Consider the following 17,823-nt stretch of genomic DNA (forward strand, 5'->3'; position numbering starts at 1 on the left):
TTGATATATGTACAAACAAACTAACATAGACATATAGCCGCAGTACACGTAACCTGATAAACATACAAAAATAATAATATATATTAATCGTAGATAAATAACAAAATCCACACGTTTATTAGAGGAAAACCTAACAATTTATCATACAAAACTTTGATAACATGTACAGGTTATACATTAATAATCATCAGATTTGTTATCGAGTCGTTGGCTCTTTTCTTCTCAATTGATAAGACATTTAATATCGCACTGAGCGCAGCTAGATTACGATAACAACGATATATCGCCGGTGATGGAATAAACTAAATATGATACGAATACGTTACTCCTATGAATATAAATCAACAAACGGAGCGTTGCGCGGCGAGCGACGATCGAGTGACATCTGCGACCTAGGGAGGTGCCGTGGCTGATAAGGCAGCCATCGGCCAATGCAAATGGCTCGCACAATACTAATAATATGTGACACAACGATGCAACTCACTTGCTAACCTAAAATGTTTACAGATATGGATGAATATATGTTTGAGATTTAATTAATATATGAACATTTGCAGGTACATTTACTTAATAAATCTGTTCGATACAAGCTACAACTAAATGTAAACATACTTTTTCGCATGGAATGTCGTTAAAAGTTTAAATATTTTCCTTTTAAAACAAGCTTTACTATAAGAACTCGTTTTAACTCATGCTCGAATTCAATCGTTTTCGAGAACCGATGTGAAGGAACATACCGTAAGTAAAATTTCTGCGTATAGACCGGACCACAGCGAGCAGAGCGTTCGGTGGCCGGTGACGCAAAACATTAATTAATGCGTTTGGTGTGCGACATTCGACCAGCCTTGAGCTTTTACTGCTAATGCGGTGTAAATTCTTCAATCGCGAACCGACAGTCCATTCATAAGATACACACACACGGCTCGTCTGCTGCCGGGAAGCAACGGCTCCTCCTGGCTTCAGGCGACATCGAGACTCGCGACCATCGCCGGTCTTCGCACTTCGTCTAGCATGCCTCAACCACCAGGTTGCGTGCTTTAGTCATGCTGCATTATATCGGATGGGTTAGGTTAGTGCGCGTACATAGTTGATTTAAAGTGAAATAGTGGACAGTTTTAGTTGATACCGCAGCAACAAATTATTATTCCAAAAACATTACTATCGGACCGGCGATGGTTGTAAGGAATCGAAGAATTGAAGGTATTTCGCAGTAGCATCGAGTGAAGAAAATGATAAGACGGTGAACGCGGATACGACACGCATACGAGCGAAACGTGTTCGTACGAGGGATGCACACAGACGCGCGACGAAAATAGCAACATGATAGCGCAAACACACCAACACACGACCACACGCTGTACGTGAACTGTAATAAAAACATACACATGCATAAACATTGCGCTATGAATAAGATACAAATTGAAATGGAATCGTACGCCGCACAAAGTTGTTTATACGACGAGCAATCGGGCCGGGCCGACTCCGTGGACGGAGCGGGATACATCGAAAACTCGAAAGAGAAAGGCTTCATGTCTACATGTCGGTATATCACATTAAAAAAAACTAGGTCTGCACGAAGCGATAACATTTTCGACATCCGTGCTCGACGAGATCGCGCCATCGGGTACCGGTTCCGTCTAGTTCCAATAATAGTCGTAAAAAATAAAGAGCGTGGAAGGATAGCGGACTCACCTAAATTCATGACGTACATAGCCTGGGACCGTTCGAGCCGCTGCGCGTGCTCCACGGCCCGGTATAGTCCGGAATCCACCTTAAACACTGTGCTGAACTTAATCACGAAAGAAAAGCACTGCGCTGCACGCAAACATCTTATGTGGGCACTGGCACTGCCGACGTGCGGCGGGACAACACACTTTCGAGCTTGGCACGTTCACCTCGGCTCGCAGCTGGGCACAGACTGTTGCGCGCGCGCCGCGAGCGCCGCCAGCGCCACCGATCCATTCACAACTGATCCTCGAGCGCTGCAAGCGTCTTCGAGCCGCTGTACGCGACAAACGGCTAACATTACACTAAATTCTCTTGGCAAGTTTGCACAATTTTCCAGGAAGCGTTCCGAAAGAAAGCTCGATGAGACGCATATCGGCGGTCTTAGTAATGAAACAGCCGCGAAGGTCAATGGTAGTTCACGGTCTCACGTCATTAATTTTGCAGGTTAAGAACAAAAGAGCTTTCAAAATCAAACACGCAATCCCAGTACGGGTTGCTTGTCTTCATACATATATTTGAACTTCTTTGCCAATATGTGCAGGTTGCCCGAAGTTTTCCTTCATTGTAACAACGTCGTATAAATGTATAAGTATATGAAATTCGAAAATCGAAAAACACATTGGTACATGGTTGGGATCGAACCTGGACGTATAGATTTCGGTCCAGTCCGGTCAAGCACTTATCAACTGCGCCACCGATGTTCTACAAAACTTTTTCAATTTACCGTCGCACTATTTTTGATATAAAGATTACTTAAAATCAATCATAAATAATAAAAGCTAACAATTGCTTACGTGACGACGATCACGATTATCGAAGGCATTGTAAAAATACCGGGCGAAGACAAAAGCCTCCGACAGGAAAACAGCAATGGATGACGCAGACCGCGGCCGAATGTGCTTGCGCCAAATGAAACATGCGACATATTCTGTACCTTTAAGACCATCTTATTTAAAGTGGATGTGAAGAATAATTTTAACGTATAGGAGATTGGATATAATTATTTAACTAAAGTTTCAAGTCTAAGCAAAGCTAATTTTGCTCCACTATCACTTTTTATAACATGAGGGGTCAAAGCAGAATACCGTCGCCTTGGGCTGAAGCGAAATGAAATTCACTCAAAGTGGTATATTATGGGCAAGTCAACTCATTCACTTAGTTTGACGGTTGTATCGTCTCTGCTTTCGCTTTAAACGTAACATTTGAAATCTAGGCAATCATGAATGTGACACACTTTTGACAAATCAATCAAAGCCACTGCTGGACGTGGAAAATAAAAATAACCTCTCTTTCAAAGAAAAGTCTATGAAATTACTAAGAATTTCGTAGGGCCAAAGTGTATGAATTATTTTTTTCTATACCTGATTTCTGGGGACTTGTTAAAAAACTAGCAAGTCACTAAAATTAAGTAGATTAGATAAGAGTGAGAGCTGTGCACAAAGCCCATTCTCCTTGCTGTTTAACATTAAACATTTATACGGCGAAGCATATTTTGTTAGTTATCGCTGAATCCGAATGTAGATATAGAAATTGGTAGTGATTTGGAGTATGTATAAATTTTTTATAGGACAGATACATTCAGCATAAAGATATTCTTCACTAGGAAAATAGGTAACTTATATAAATGTAGTAGAGAACAGGGTATATACTATATAGTTATATTTATGTAGGTACCTACATGATAACAATATTCCTCCCAAGTAGAGTTGTTGACAGACAGGCGGCCGGCCGTAAAAATTAAGCCAAAACTTTAAGACTTATAAAACCTTGTACGCCGACCCTACGTGAGTGGAATAAAGCTAGGGACATGAAGATGGGGTACATGATAACAACGACGAGTCTAAGAAAACTGCAACGGCAGTGACCAGAGGAAAGAACAGTGGCAGGACTATGTACATGTACATTTACATTAACATAATAGGTAACCGACCACACAGATAACTTATTATTTACATTTGTAATAAACGTCACCGCGATGTTATATTTAGAATGTGACCTTGCCTGTTAAACACAAATTAATTCAAGGCAAACCTGCAAAAGACCGGTTACCGACAAATGGCCATCTATAAAAAAGTTATATGATTCGCTTTGTGGCCGACAGAAGCTACTCCAGCTTTCATTCTTTTAAATTGATCTATTCTTCCTTTAATTGTTTAATAGATATCAAATATTACGAACTGCGCAGACGCAACGGTCAATTTCGTTGCCACCTCGAAATCAGGTTCCAAGAACTAGTCATAAAATACATCGGATTTATTTTTGTGTCCATAATTATATATGCACAAATAGTTATGCTACTTGACACAAACTTACACCCAAAGAATATAAGGAATAATAAGTTATTGACAAATCTCGGTGATTTAATAGACCAAAAGTATTACAAGCCAGCTCTATGAGTTCTGAGAGGATTCATCATAAAGTGTCACGTCGAGTGGTGGGCAGGGATGAGGTGTCGCGAGGAGCCAGGGTACGCGGAAGCAGCATCGTGGCGTGCTCCGGCCGAGGCCAAGTTACATGGCGCCGGCCGCCCGACGCCGCCCGCCCAGACGCGCTGATCTAATCGCTTATTTATACGAGCCGCCGTAACTGTGTGTAATACTACGATTAACGCAAATTATGTCGCATTTCATTTTTCTTATAAATTATGTGAAAACTGTATAGAAAGGACAAATCGAAATAAGTGTTGTTTGTTTCATTTTTGAATATGAGGTCAGCACATCAAGAAAGAATGAACATGTCATACAAACAGGATGGACAAGTAAATGGTCGAATGTCACTTTCGCCTGTTCATGATCAAACCATGTTACCGTACTCCGGCGATAGATTTTTAACAATCTTAAATAAATCCTGTCCAAACAAAGAACCAAAATTATCTTTTTAATATTGGTTTAGGTAAAAAACATAAAACGCAACCATAAATACATTAAGTTCCTTGTATTAAAAACAAACTACTACAGTAGTCCCAATTTGCTTATATGCTATCATATTATCGAAAAAGTCAGCCAATAATGCATCGAAATTAAAAAAATACCTACTTGAAATTTTGCCCAAATTCGTAATATCGCCGGCCATATAAAGCGATAATGCACAATCCGGTTGCACGAGCCGGTACGGGCGCAACCGGATTAACATGCAGCCGTTCCTTCACTAATTTCGACCTTTACGTTATCGGTTACACCTTCACACTTCAAACACAAACATTACAATATTATTATTCGAATAAAATAGGCTTCATTTAAATTGACAACTTTAACACTAACGATATTGTTGCCTGGCTTAAATTTTTTAATAACAATTAATGATCTTGTAAACGCATTGCTCTTCATCAATTCCCAACAAATATTTTATACTGGTAATACTATAAACGGTATTATAATAAGTGGGCACCTTCAAGTTCAACCCTGCGTAGTGTGTGAGTCAATCGTGCCGGCGCCGCACGAGCGGGCAGCTGGCTCTATTTGTGTGCGAACTTTGGGCGCCACACGTCTGTGTTTATAGACTTCCAAAAAGACAACCAACCCAAGACCGACGACGAACATAACACGCCGTACGATTGGAGCCACTACTTTCCTCGGGCATGCAGCAGACCGTGACATAAGATAACTAAATCTCTAATGATGGAGCGAAGTAACATTAATATTTTACGACCTTGGTTTATAGAAATACTAAAGAATATCTGTAATGTGAGAAAAAAGTCCTACAGAAGCTTTAACGTACAAACTGCTAGAATAAATACTCGGCCAGTAAATAAAACAACTTAAATGACTGTTCGCTGAAACAGTTCTTCTATCCAAAAGTATGTCCATAATCTTTTACTCCAAATCCAATATTATTATTATTATTACTAAACGCAAAAACAATCTCACAATACAACACAACGTAAACAAAATGTAATAAACACATAAAAGCTTGTGTGAACATTACAGCTGAAGACAGACAGTATGGCAGAATAATAAGTTATGATATCACTGTTTTGTCGACTAATTAATTACTTCACATCGGTAGCGCGCATCAATCCTGAGCTCCCGGGCTCTAGGCCGGGGAGGTGAGTAAGTGGCGCCCGCCGGCGTCGGCTGCCGTCGTCGCCACGTTTGCACGATGACCAATGATCGGCACCGAACGGCGCCACAGTCTTTTTGTTGGCACTAATATTTACTTCACTTCTTAACACAATTATTTTAGTCCACAGTAAATGTGTGTACAGTCAAAATCTGTTATAACGACATCGAAGGGACTACTCATATTGAGTCGTAAAAACCGATAGTTGTAACAACCGGTGACAGGTATTAATAGGAAAGATATGTAATAACATTCAGCCAGGACCTTTGATTTTGGTCAATTTAACCGGTATGTTGTTCTAAACGATGTCGCTATAAACGGTTTTGACTGTACTTTAAAATTTACTGTGCAACGTATTATTATGGCAAATATGTAATTAAACTTCGGTGTTGAAATTATCAAAGTAACTCGTCTTAAAATTAAATTTGAGATTAAAACAATTTTTCCAAATGCTTCCAACTTTGATTTGCTCAAAGCAGGTTCGACGCATTGTTATTTAAATGACATTTAGAAGTTATTAAAGTTTCAAATACAAGTGAAACTGAATCTTGAAGACAACACTAGTTAGATTTTTAAATCTTTAGGAATCAGTGTTTTATTTACAACAAAGTAATAGTATCTGATTTTAGCTTTAGTGATATTAAGTGTTAAACACAATGATTCAGCTCGGGAAATCCCATTGGTACGTTCAGCAGTGAGCGTGCGTCAGAGACGGCACAAATACACCCAGAACTGAGCCGCAACTAGGGCCCAGCCTGTCACTGATGTGCCATACTGCGCAGTTACCCCACTTAATATGATGATGACTCAAACGCCAAAAATCATCACTAGCTGTGCCAATTTATACGAATGTAGTTTAGAATAGAAAAATAAAGGTTAGTCATAAGTAACAACTAGTGTTAAGATTCTCTGTCGGCAAAGCTCGCACTTCAATTATTATTATGATAATAAAGCCGAAACCAAATCGATAGGATAGTTCACAAGACTTTCATTTACGATGATGATCACATGCTTGTAAACTCTTTATAGAAATCATTTTCCTACATTCAGATCTTAAACTCTGGTATTAAGCCACCAATAAATAGTCACAGCGTGGAACAAACTCCCAGAAAATGTAGTGATGGCTCCATTAAGGAATTCTATTAAAAATAGACTATCTTAACAACATATATGCAGGTTATTTGACACACATATTCTGCAATTCTCGTGGTGTTGCGGATGTCCATGGGCGTCGATGATCACTTCGGTGTTCGCGTCGCTCGTTTGCCCCCTTCTCTTATAAAAAAAAACACGCATCAGCTTATTAGCTGGCAGTGTGTTAACAACTTATAATAATAATGAAATAAAACTTTTGCGATACCGAACGAGGAAGCGGTTTTCTTCTAACTTTCGCGCATGTTTCATCCAGGCCGCTATTCTACTGGCACTGATAGCAATATTTATGAAAAGAAATACGTAGAAATGCATTAGACTAAATGAAATTGTTTTTAATACCAGTGCAAAGTTTCGTAGAAAAGTTGCACAGTAAACAACAGGGCTCCCTGTAATCAGCAGCTGTAATGACAGAGGGCAACGTGCGACTGCACGCGACCGCGCCGCCACGCGATCTGCCACGGTCGTGACTCGAACCCGGGACACGTCACTGACGCAGCGTGACGTCATGGACACTGACCTCACACAGCCACATCAAATGTTCCTCGATATTTGTTTGGAGTGAGATTGTTCGCTTTTCAACTTTACAAAAGAAATATTACTTTACTTATAATTTAAGTACAAAATGCTTAAAAGTCTAGGCATTCGTAAACCCTTCATCATATTTTAAGTCTAAATGATAACGCTTAACTTCATTAATTTTTGTCGTAGAAAGTGTCAACTGAAGTTACTCGTTTGCCACCTGACACTTTTAAAAACATAAATTAATTAGTAACATCACCTGGGAATATTAACAGAGTTAAAAAAATTATACCTGTTAGGGGGTTGAAGCTCTAGTCACTACTTACTTAGTATTAAGTATAAGCTCGAGTCACCTAGTGGAGTGGGGATACAGGGAAAAACATGTACAACGGAGTACCACGGATTGCTTGGTCATAAATATAAAATTATTTAGAAACTTGAAAGGTCTCTATCGCCTGAACTACGCACTTTGGATACAGGTAAGTTTGAGTTAAATCGTCATAATTTCGACCAAGGAATTTGTGGTACACAGCTGACGACGACAACAATATCATCTGTAGTAGAATTCCTTTTTTTAATAGCCAGTATTAGTAAAAATACTGAAAAACTTTATCGTTGTATATTTTCTGGGATGAAGGTAGCACGATGCTCTAAATGTTTGAAATAGTTAACACATGACCCAGAAACATCAGAAACTCTAGATTAGCTCCGCTTGTATTTGAAATCAATAACGAATTTATACAATTGATATGTTCACGACGGTGTTTTAGGATTAGTTTCACAACAGCAACCATGTGTATTTCAAATTACGTCGCATTGAAGGATTGTGATGGTATCTAAGTGATAAGATTTGTCCCTCCGCATAGAACTAATATATTATATATTTATGAAGCAAAATGAGACAAGAGAGACAAATAACAAAACAAAGTAATAAGCATATTCTGTAGAATTTCAATTCAGTTTTTACCTTTAGCAGAGACAGGCGCCGGGTCGGCAGACATACTGTTTTTCTTAAATCTCTTGGAAATTATGATCCACTTGCACCAAATTTAAAAAAAAAAACGAGATAAACATGGAATAAATTAAGATCTATGATTATTGAAAACGGTCATTTCCGTTTTACGTATCATATAATAATTTTCAGTTTATTTACAATCGTAGTCCGGAGTGTACGATGTGCATACCGACGAAGTGATGCTAGGGTGCAGTCAGGGATACGTTCAACCTCCGCGACGGTCGGTCTCCAACTGAGGGCTGAGGGTGTGTCATGGTCGCGGGGCGGGCGGTGCGCTCTCCCGGCGGGGGAAGGAAACACAGCCTCCGAGCAATAATAATTATGTAAGTATGAGGGATGCTGATATTTTTAGAATTAAGGAACCTGAAGCAGACCGGTCGTGAACGTACAGGTACGGTGCTACACTGTGGTCCTTGGCTGTGCGCTACCCGACCCAAAAGCACCAACCAGCGTGTTTTCTGTATGTGAAGTATTTTTGTACTTTTACTTTGGTAATAAGTCAAAAAGCACAGTTCAGTACACCAACAAATTTCATTCGTCACAGTTCCTGCGTGATCTTGTATTTGAAAAGGGGTGAAATAGTAGTAAGCGTCTCATTTTTACATTAACTGTGATTTAATAATAAATCAATAGACACGGTTGAGCGTACTCGGAAAGCACTAGAATATCTAGCGTCTATTAGTTAATCTTACACATAAATTCCGGAATTTCATAATACAACAAAACAACTTTAATTCTTGGATCAACAAGAAGGATTAGTTGGAAGTTTGAAAGTTTATGTAGGTTAGCCGGTTTAGTGATTACAGAGCGCACTGCGAGCAGCTGGGGGATACGGGGGGGCAATGCAAGCCGCCCTCACCACACCACCCCCTGCCCAACCCTTTATAAACTGCAGATGGCAAACATTATAATATGATGTGTATATGAGTAATGAAGCAACTGATCATTCAAATACCATGAAACTAAAACGATTCACACAATATCGTATGGTTCATGACAAGTTTACTGAGGAAAGAAATGAAACATATCAAAACCTTTACCAAAGTTTTCGGCTTTCGGGTTTTGACTTTACCAACTGAAACTGTTTTGTTATGATTATAAAAAACCTCTAACAAACAAACAATCAAACATAGAGTTTTTTATTACGGAAACAATTTTTATAAAGCGCTTGCCGTAACACCTTGAAGCACGAACTTGAAGGTCAAGGGAGGTACGGAAATAGACGCACACGTAAAAAGGGCACGCGGCTACTTTGTTGTAATTAGAATCATTAATTAACTTACAAATTAACTTAGCTAACTTCTATCTCAGGCCTCACTAACAAAAATTAAAATAAAATGTTCACATTTAACACTAATTGTAATAGTGGAGTTTGCTGATTTTTTAAGGTTAACTTAAACGTAAACATTTGGTACAGATATTCGGTCATCGACAACTATATTCCTACCTACGGAATTGTTTACATTATTGAAATAAAATTATTATAATTTACTGATAGATTTAAAAGGTCTTGTAACGGAAAATTTCTTATTAGATAACTACATTGTTTTCGCAACTTGTGTAACTTTCTTATTAATAAAATTGACGCCCAAACATTTCCTTTATTCCAATACTAAGAGTTATAGTATTGAATGCTTCGGCCAGGGGACGTTAGAGAACGTTTTAGTACCTACGCCTTTTGATTTCCCAGAAGATCCAGGGCGCGAGCCAGTCCTACCCCTGCCCCCGCGGCGGCGCCACCCGGGCCCGGGGGGCGGCCAGGGTCGACCGGGGCGTCGCTGCGTGGGCGTATGTTGACAAACGGTGTTGCTCAGTCTATTTCTGGCGCTCGGCTGCGAGCCCCGCCCATGGGAGCCCACCTCCCGGCACCCGCCTCCCTATCCCCATCCCATACTTCCTAAAAGCGCCCTTGACCTTCCCGTATCCAAACGACCGCAGTCACAACAAGCGGGAGACGTTTAACTGATTTGTTTGTATTGTCTGTTGAAATTTCGGGGCTGTGCTGGTCGTCATATAACGACATAAAAAACTTTACTTCAACAACAAAATCAAAATGTCACAAACATAACCGTTTACTATGCCAATTTTTTATTTCTCGAAATATAGAACTTTTTCTTTTTGTTATAAATACTTACGAGTTAATTTGTTGCAAATTGAATAATACCAGGGCAGAGTACCATTACAGAAGAATAGAAAATTGGAATTAGAAACGTCTTTGTAATAATCTTAATTGGGTACCTGTTAGGTAGTATCCAATATCCAATGTTTTCCGATAGGTAATTTACTTTCATAACGTAATTTTTCTTACATCTTTCCTCATTCTACAACTCCGAGAAATCATTAAGAATAAGTAAATAAGGAAAACTAAATACTTAACCGCTACTTAAATGCGTCAGCAGTAAATAATAAACCATAGCAAATATTACAAAACAGTTATATCGGTACTTAAACACACAATTTATTTTACTCAAACTTTTATTTTTTTTAATAAAAATAAATAGATCTACCTTTTCAAAGAACTGATCTTAATCTCATGTATATTTCTACAGAAATACTCAGCTGATATAAAAAGGTAACATCTGAAGATACGATTGATAACAACACTGTGATATTACTTGTATACTTGTATGTTGTGTTATAACATCTGTTAATTAATTATAATTAATCAAGTTGTAAGTCTTAAGTGTATGATGGTGTTACCTACACGCTACATTCTCTATTAGTAAGATTACACGACTTAACAAGAATTAAGTAGTAGAAGGCGATCAATGATTTTAGGTGGACTACGGAAACGATCTGTGCATAAAGCCGGCATACGACGTACATCTCGGCCGGAATACAGCGCCGCCGCTAGTTTTATATTACTCTGTGAACGTTAATCTTTTAACTAGCAAAAGATAACTTATCGTAATTAAATTGTTACAATGAGTAATTATTATAACTATACGTAATAACCAGAAAACAACTTATACGCAGAGAATTGCCCTTAGCATATTTCAATTCAAGGTAAAACGTTAATATTCTTAACAAACAAATTTAGATTTTTCACTTTGTGTGTTGGCATAATATATTAACAGACGTTATGTAATGATGATGCCAAATAACTTAACTTTTACCACTTTAGTTGCGTTAAACTCAACAAATTGTCATCAGAAATTAATGTATGGAACAATACAGGTACATTTCAATTACGTAATTTAACAAAAGCATCCAAAGTGCTTGATAACGACTGGTTGCATGTTTAAGGAAGTATGGAGTCGCACGTGCAGGCAAGGCTCCAAGGTCGACCGGACGTCGACTTGGGCGCAGGGCGGATAGCAGAGGGCGCGGAGCGGGGGACGAGCCCGGGCCTGCCGCTATTTATACGTAAATCGATAGCGGCCCGGCCGTGGCCTTGTGAGCATCGATCGCAGCGTTGGGCCGAGCCTCCGGCGTACCCTCGCCCGCGAAAACATCGCTACATGCCGACCCCCAAATCACTACCTCAGGGGACAGATATCTGTCGACACCACTCAACGCTACCGTGATTTATTTTACCAATAATTTGTTAATGTTATAAATTATAATAACAAAAGACAACGAAAGTGCTTTTGTCATGTCCGTCCGTCATGATAAAGCATGATTATATAAGGAAAGAAGTATCCATCTTGATCGTCATAAAAGCTTGGGGTGCATAACTAACACTAAATTGGAAAAAAAAATCAGCCCGGACTTTATTTTTATGTGGAATTAATCTGACATACATTTTATTGATTCAATTTGAATACTTACATCTTTTTCGATTAAAAAAAATAGCATTTGTACTTGATGGACGACAAAAAACGATGTCAAATGACATGTCACTTGTCTAAACATTTTTGTCATCCCATTGTGAAAAAGTGACAAATTTTCTCAGCACTCTGTCATATATTGACACTGATCATGTAATGAACAAAAAAGCACCCCCTTTTAAAATGACTTACCACTACATTCTCATGTCTTGATCTAAGGGAATCATCACTCTTACAATTTGATATTGGAGCATTACCAATCTTTGGTGCTTTTACCATTACCTTATACCATTTTTTGGTGCTTTTTTTTTAACTAGCCACACATTTAAGAATCAATTAAAGCAATGTTTCTTATAATTATGATAATATATCATTAGATTGTAGTTGACTTACCTAAGTGTGAGGATGAATGGCCGGAGTCATCGGCCATTTTTAAGTAACAGCCAGTTTTCTATAACAATAATAAAAGAATTAATAAATCTTACAATAAAAAATTGGTCTTAATTTAAATCCTCAATACTCTAACCAAAGTACCTAGAAATTTGAAACCTATGCCATAAAAATCCTGAATTATAATAAAAATAATATGTTCATATACAGAATGTATGTAGTTGCAGTGGAATAGAAAGAACAAACAACTATATGTTGGAAGTGTTAAAACAATTGGATTCACGACTTTGGGAGGGAAATGTAAGAAGTTTACTCAGATGAATTATGAGCTTGATGCATATAATGTAGAAAATTAAAAGAGGTGTGAGAGAACAGAAGTCTCTACCTACACCCATTAAGGGTGGTCAAGGGTGTGATTATTATGTAGGCTTGACTCAATTATAATCTTTTATAAATATATTTACATTCTTGTAACTTTTTTAACCTTGAAAATGTTTGTGAATCAAATCATGTCATAGAGATATTGTATTCTTATCAATATCACATTACGAAACATAACAACGATTTTGGATACAATTTCCAAATGAACTGTAAAATTTTACATATGAAGAGTTTTAAAATAATCACTGTTTTTGTTAAACAAGTTGTTATGAAATGTGATAAAGATCATATGAAGTTAATGAGTAATGAATATAATCCTGATAATAATAGTAAATTGTTTAATTGAAGGGAATTGTCAAACTCCAACAACTTTTTGTACAACAAACAGCCCAGAAATGTTTAACTAATCATAAAGAAAAATAATAACCCGATAGGCGCCAGCAGCCAGCTGGTTTAACAGCAAATAACAAATTGCTCACAGACACTTTTAATTAATTGTTTTACATTAACACTATAGCACTTTCCATATCCACTTTATAACAACACAATTATTGTTAAATTAATATTTTACACCTAAATTTTCCATGGATAATTTCTTCAAAACACGTTCAAATGTATGTTTTTGCCAGATTTTGACGTCTGAAGTTGAGTTAGTTCACTTACATTGAAATAATTGAACGCATTGCACTTGTCATACTTAGCAATTGACCCATTTCTCGCTCTTCTTATTTGCTTATTCGCTAATAAGAAACTTATAAGAAAGAACTGTCAAAAGCGCAAACCAATCAAATTTTTATGGGTTTGTTTTATTTTGTAAAAACTATTAAAAGATCAATTTTCAGAACATTAGACTACTACTTTAAATTAATTTGTAATGAAAATCTTAAATTTAATTTTTAATAAAATTGTATTTATAATTAATTAGCCTTTATAGGGTTGAACTTCGACAACCTTTCATTCCTGACATAAAATAAAAATTGATTGAAACAAACACATTATGTAGAAGAACTCGTAAATAGAGCAAATTTTCAAGCGTTTTTCAACAAATTGATTCAGATTGATATAGTAAATATCAAATTCCATTCCAACTGAAAGAAATTCATCAATGTTGTTATTTGTCAACAATTTATTTACTCTGTTTAACTTGCTCTTTGTTGCCTTTGTTTTTAAATTTAAAACGTCAAATTTGATGAGTGATTCACGGTTGTGGTTGTTCTTTGGATTTTAGTCTTGATAAAGTAATATTTAAGAAGTAAAAATGTTTTCTTCATTGTTTGGCAAGAGGAGATCTTCCCCCGTGAAAGATGAAACACCCCCTATACCAGGGCCCAGATCTGATGATGGATTTGTGATTGTTGATCCATCATCTCCGAGAAACAGTGTTTATCCCAATATAAGTGACGTTCGACAAATAAAAAGGCCAGCCCCTCCAGCGCCTGTGCCCAAAGCAAATGACCAAACCTTCCATTACCTTCAAGGAGTGCCTTTTATGTTGTCACGAGAATTACAAATGTCCAAAAATAAAGATGCCTTTGCTACAGAAATCGGGGATCTGCTTGCTTTTTTAACCAGCAAAATTAATATGAGCAGTTACGAATATGATTTCTCAGTCGAAAAAAGTGTTTTAAAAGAGTGTTAAATGTGCCATATATGCTCACAATATTTTTACGTGTTATTAGTTTGTAGAGCAAATTACTCGTATTTTGTCTCAAAATGTAAATAGCAGCTAAAACAGTAAGATTTTTAATAACTTCGCTAAGTTATAAAGAATAATACAATAAATAATTATCACCCTTCTGAGTATAAATCTTTTTGGAAATTAAAATAACCCTTTTTTGTTTAAATCAATCTAGTTCAGCGGTGGCGAACTTACATGGGGTGGTAAAGGTCTGCCACCCTTCACCTAGTTGTAGTAGAAAGATGTCAAAATTAAGCACTAAAATATTTTGCTATGTAAACATAAATTTTTATGTATTTGTGATGTGTAAATAAATAATTAAGAATGTACTATATTAATTGTATAAAGGTAAAATAAAAGGTAAAAAGATTTTTTTATTTATTTCAAACCCGTTTAACATTAATAACACTATCAAACACAAAGTACACAAAGGTTAAGATCCAAAAAGTTACAAATTACCTGAAAAGATTAAACTTATATAATTTATAACATTAACACATTTTACGCCACTGTGATTTTATGAAATCCTCTCATAAGTCACATTCAACTGAACTTTCCTTACTAGTTGAATTAGTGGCACTGAATTTATTCATTATAAATTTAATCTTAATAAATGAATGTTTAAGTTGTCATGTGTCATACAATCGTACAAACATCTAATATGTAGTATGAAATAGATTACTTATTTTATAAAATATATTGAGTCTCATTGTTGACTTGAGATCACTTCATCTCCACCACTCCTATATAGTGCTAGATTAAAAAAGGTGACTGGATAGATATAATACAAAGTACCCATAGATGAATTTGGCAATGTGAACATCTTGGAAGTAGAAACATACATCTGTTAAACATTCATTTGGAACCAGTTAATTTCACAAGCACCATAATGTATAAACACATTAATCTTTCAAAGTAAGATTAAGTAGTTATACTTACTACTTATAAATTAAAAGTAAATATCTAACAATAAAACAACTGCAGCCCTAAGAGCTGTCTCTATGAACCAATGTCAAAGGATATCACACTTGAGAAGAATGTAAGAAAAGAGATCAGCTGCCCCAAGGCTTACTTTATGTATTATTTTCCATCATTCTAAAATTAAAATAAATAAATCGGACCAACAAATTAAAAGAGCGCCTCACATTACCTATATTGAAACTTGGCTTGGGCCAGTGCTATCAGTTATTTTTATATTACTAAAATATATGAGATAGGTTCAAATATTTGAGATGGTTAGGTATAAGAGTTAATAATATTAGGAAGTACATTTATATAATTATATTATTAAAATGGTAGATTATAACTAAGACATTGGCCCCAAGGCTAATGAATAATTAAAAAATATGCCATTGTTTTTGTGTGGACTCTATATAGAATACAGAAATATGTATTATATTATAAAACAGTGAGTCACAGTTACACACTTAATATAATATATTGTGTGTTTGGAACATATTTTACATCAAACATAAAAATTCATTCATTGGTAAACTATACAAGACATATTTTCACAAACTTTCAACTCTCTATAAATCTTTTAAAGTCTGGGTTTAGTTTGCCTAAACCAAAATAAACTTTTATTAAACAATCATTAATTAAAAATGGTGGTAAGCACAGAGCCATCACAGTCTTAACACATAGGTAATAATTTCTATTTGAAGATTACAGAAGATTGTACTGTTTTGTGCTTTACAGACCCAGAAGTAAAACAACAAAGTATTTAAAAGTAGACCAATGAGTTTTTAATAATATAAGCTTAAATTTTTGCTGCTAAGATACATATGAAAGTTGCAATGATAAGGAAAGGCAGCCAGGTCTTCAAAAAGCTTCCAAAACTGAAAAAGTAAGAAAATATTAGTATCTAATAAGAAAATGTATAAAGTATTATAAATCACATTGATTTTAAACTTAAAATATTAAAATAAGAAATAATAAATTTCTAAAATGTTACATTGTATATTTACCTGACATATTTTGAATAAGGTATCATATAAAATGCCAGTTTCACCATGTTCCAGTTTTTGCAGCCTCCGTAGTTCATGATGTTCAGAGCAGTGGCCACATGCGAGTGGCAGTTATCATAAAATATTATATGCTGTAAATAAAATTATTGTTTATCATTGTGCACACAGAAGTTCTAGTATTTACACTATTTTATATCAGATTAGTTATTATTAAATCACAATTTTGTCACCAGACACATAGATTGATTAAGGAATGTTCTAAGCAATATAAATTAACCAATACTGTGTATTATGGTGCTAAAATTCACTAACCATCCTTTTTTTATATATCTCAGATGCTTCAGCGACAGCCGTGTCCCAGCCAGCCTGTCCATTTAATGCCTTCTTTGGGGAGAGTTGCCAGTATTTGGTGGGGTTGCCAAAAGCCATCAGATCTTCTGATACAAAATATGGACCCGCAAAGTCCCTAATGACCCCATTTGAAGTGCAAATTCCCATGTGGCCAAGGAATGGGAAAATCCATCTATAGCATGCAACAGGAATTCGTTACTATTGACATTAATATACTTACAATAAAAAAAAAAAACTGATTAACAAATACTTAAAAATTACTATTGTGGTTATCTTTGGCATAGTAGTAGTGTGCAGTATATACGAAAATAAGACATGCAAAACTAAATGACAATTTCGTTTCATTTTGTTAACGTTTCGGGCTTGAAATGTAATTTATAGCGCAGTTTGTTAAGTCAATCTTATTAGAAAAGATGGATACTTACGTTAAAACGGGTATAGGGGTCCAGACGATGCAGTAAGGATATCTACATCTTTCATGGTCTATAGGATCCATTAATACAGCTTGTTCACGATCGCTAAGATCTAAAGGACTTCCGGGACTCTGATCACCATTCATGCTTGTAAATAACTTACACGATCACATAATATCAAAGCGAGCTCAAATAGAAAATACCAAGTTAAGACTGATATGTTTTCAAACTTTTAAAACACCAAAATAATATACCAGGACAGTTTTTGTAATTCAATTACTACTGTAAACTAATCGATAATTGTTATATTGAAGTATTTAAAAAATGCTAACGCTGTCAGATGTCAGTCAAATTTAAGTCAAAACTGTCACCAAAGTCCAAAGAGCAAGTATCGTCT

At 36.2% G+C, this 17,823-nt stretch overlaps 2 protein-coding genes across 2 annotated transcripts in view; both read right to left on the reverse strand.

Moving 5' to 3' along the window:
- Positions 1 to 13,705, reverse strand: part of LOC106710379 (histone deacetylase 4) — a 45,558-nt gene extending 31,853 nt beyond the window's left edge. The window contains exons 1-2 of the mRNA XM_045680742.1: positions 13,445 to 13,705; positions 12,640 to 12,697 (exon numbers count right to left, since the gene is read on the reverse strand). Coding sequence (XP_045536698.1) covers positions 12,640 to 12,676 — 37 coding nt within the window. The 5' untranslated portion in view covers positions 12,677 to 12,697; positions 13,445 to 13,705. The remainder of the gene's footprint in view (positions 1 to 12,639; positions 12,698 to 13,444) is intronic.
- A 2,480-nt stretch (positions 13,706 to 16,185) lies between these two features.
- On the reverse strand, positions 16,186 to 17,746 carry LOC106710380 (transmembrane protein 222). Its single transcript, XM_014502399.2, has 4 exons — positions 17,439 to 17,746; positions 16,975 to 17,185; positions 16,663 to 16,793; positions 16,186 to 16,533 (listed from the first exon to the last, which is right to left on the reverse strand). The coding sequence occupies exons 1-4, from the start codon at positions 17,570 to 17,572 to the stop codon at positions 16,455 to 16,457; spliced, it is 555 nt and encodes a 184-aa protein (XP_014357885.1). The 5' UTR covers positions 17,573 to 17,746; the 3' UTR covers positions 16,186 to 16,454.
- Positions 17,747 to 17,823: the final 77 nt, after the last annotated feature.

The sequence above is a fragment of the Papilio machaon genome, chromosome 13 (assembly GCF_912999745.1).
Source record: "Papilio machaon chromosome 13, ilPapMach1.1, whole genome shotgun sequence".
Taxonomy (NCBI): Eukaryota; Metazoa; Arthropoda; class Insecta; order Lepidoptera; family Papilionidae; genus Papilio; species Papilio machaon.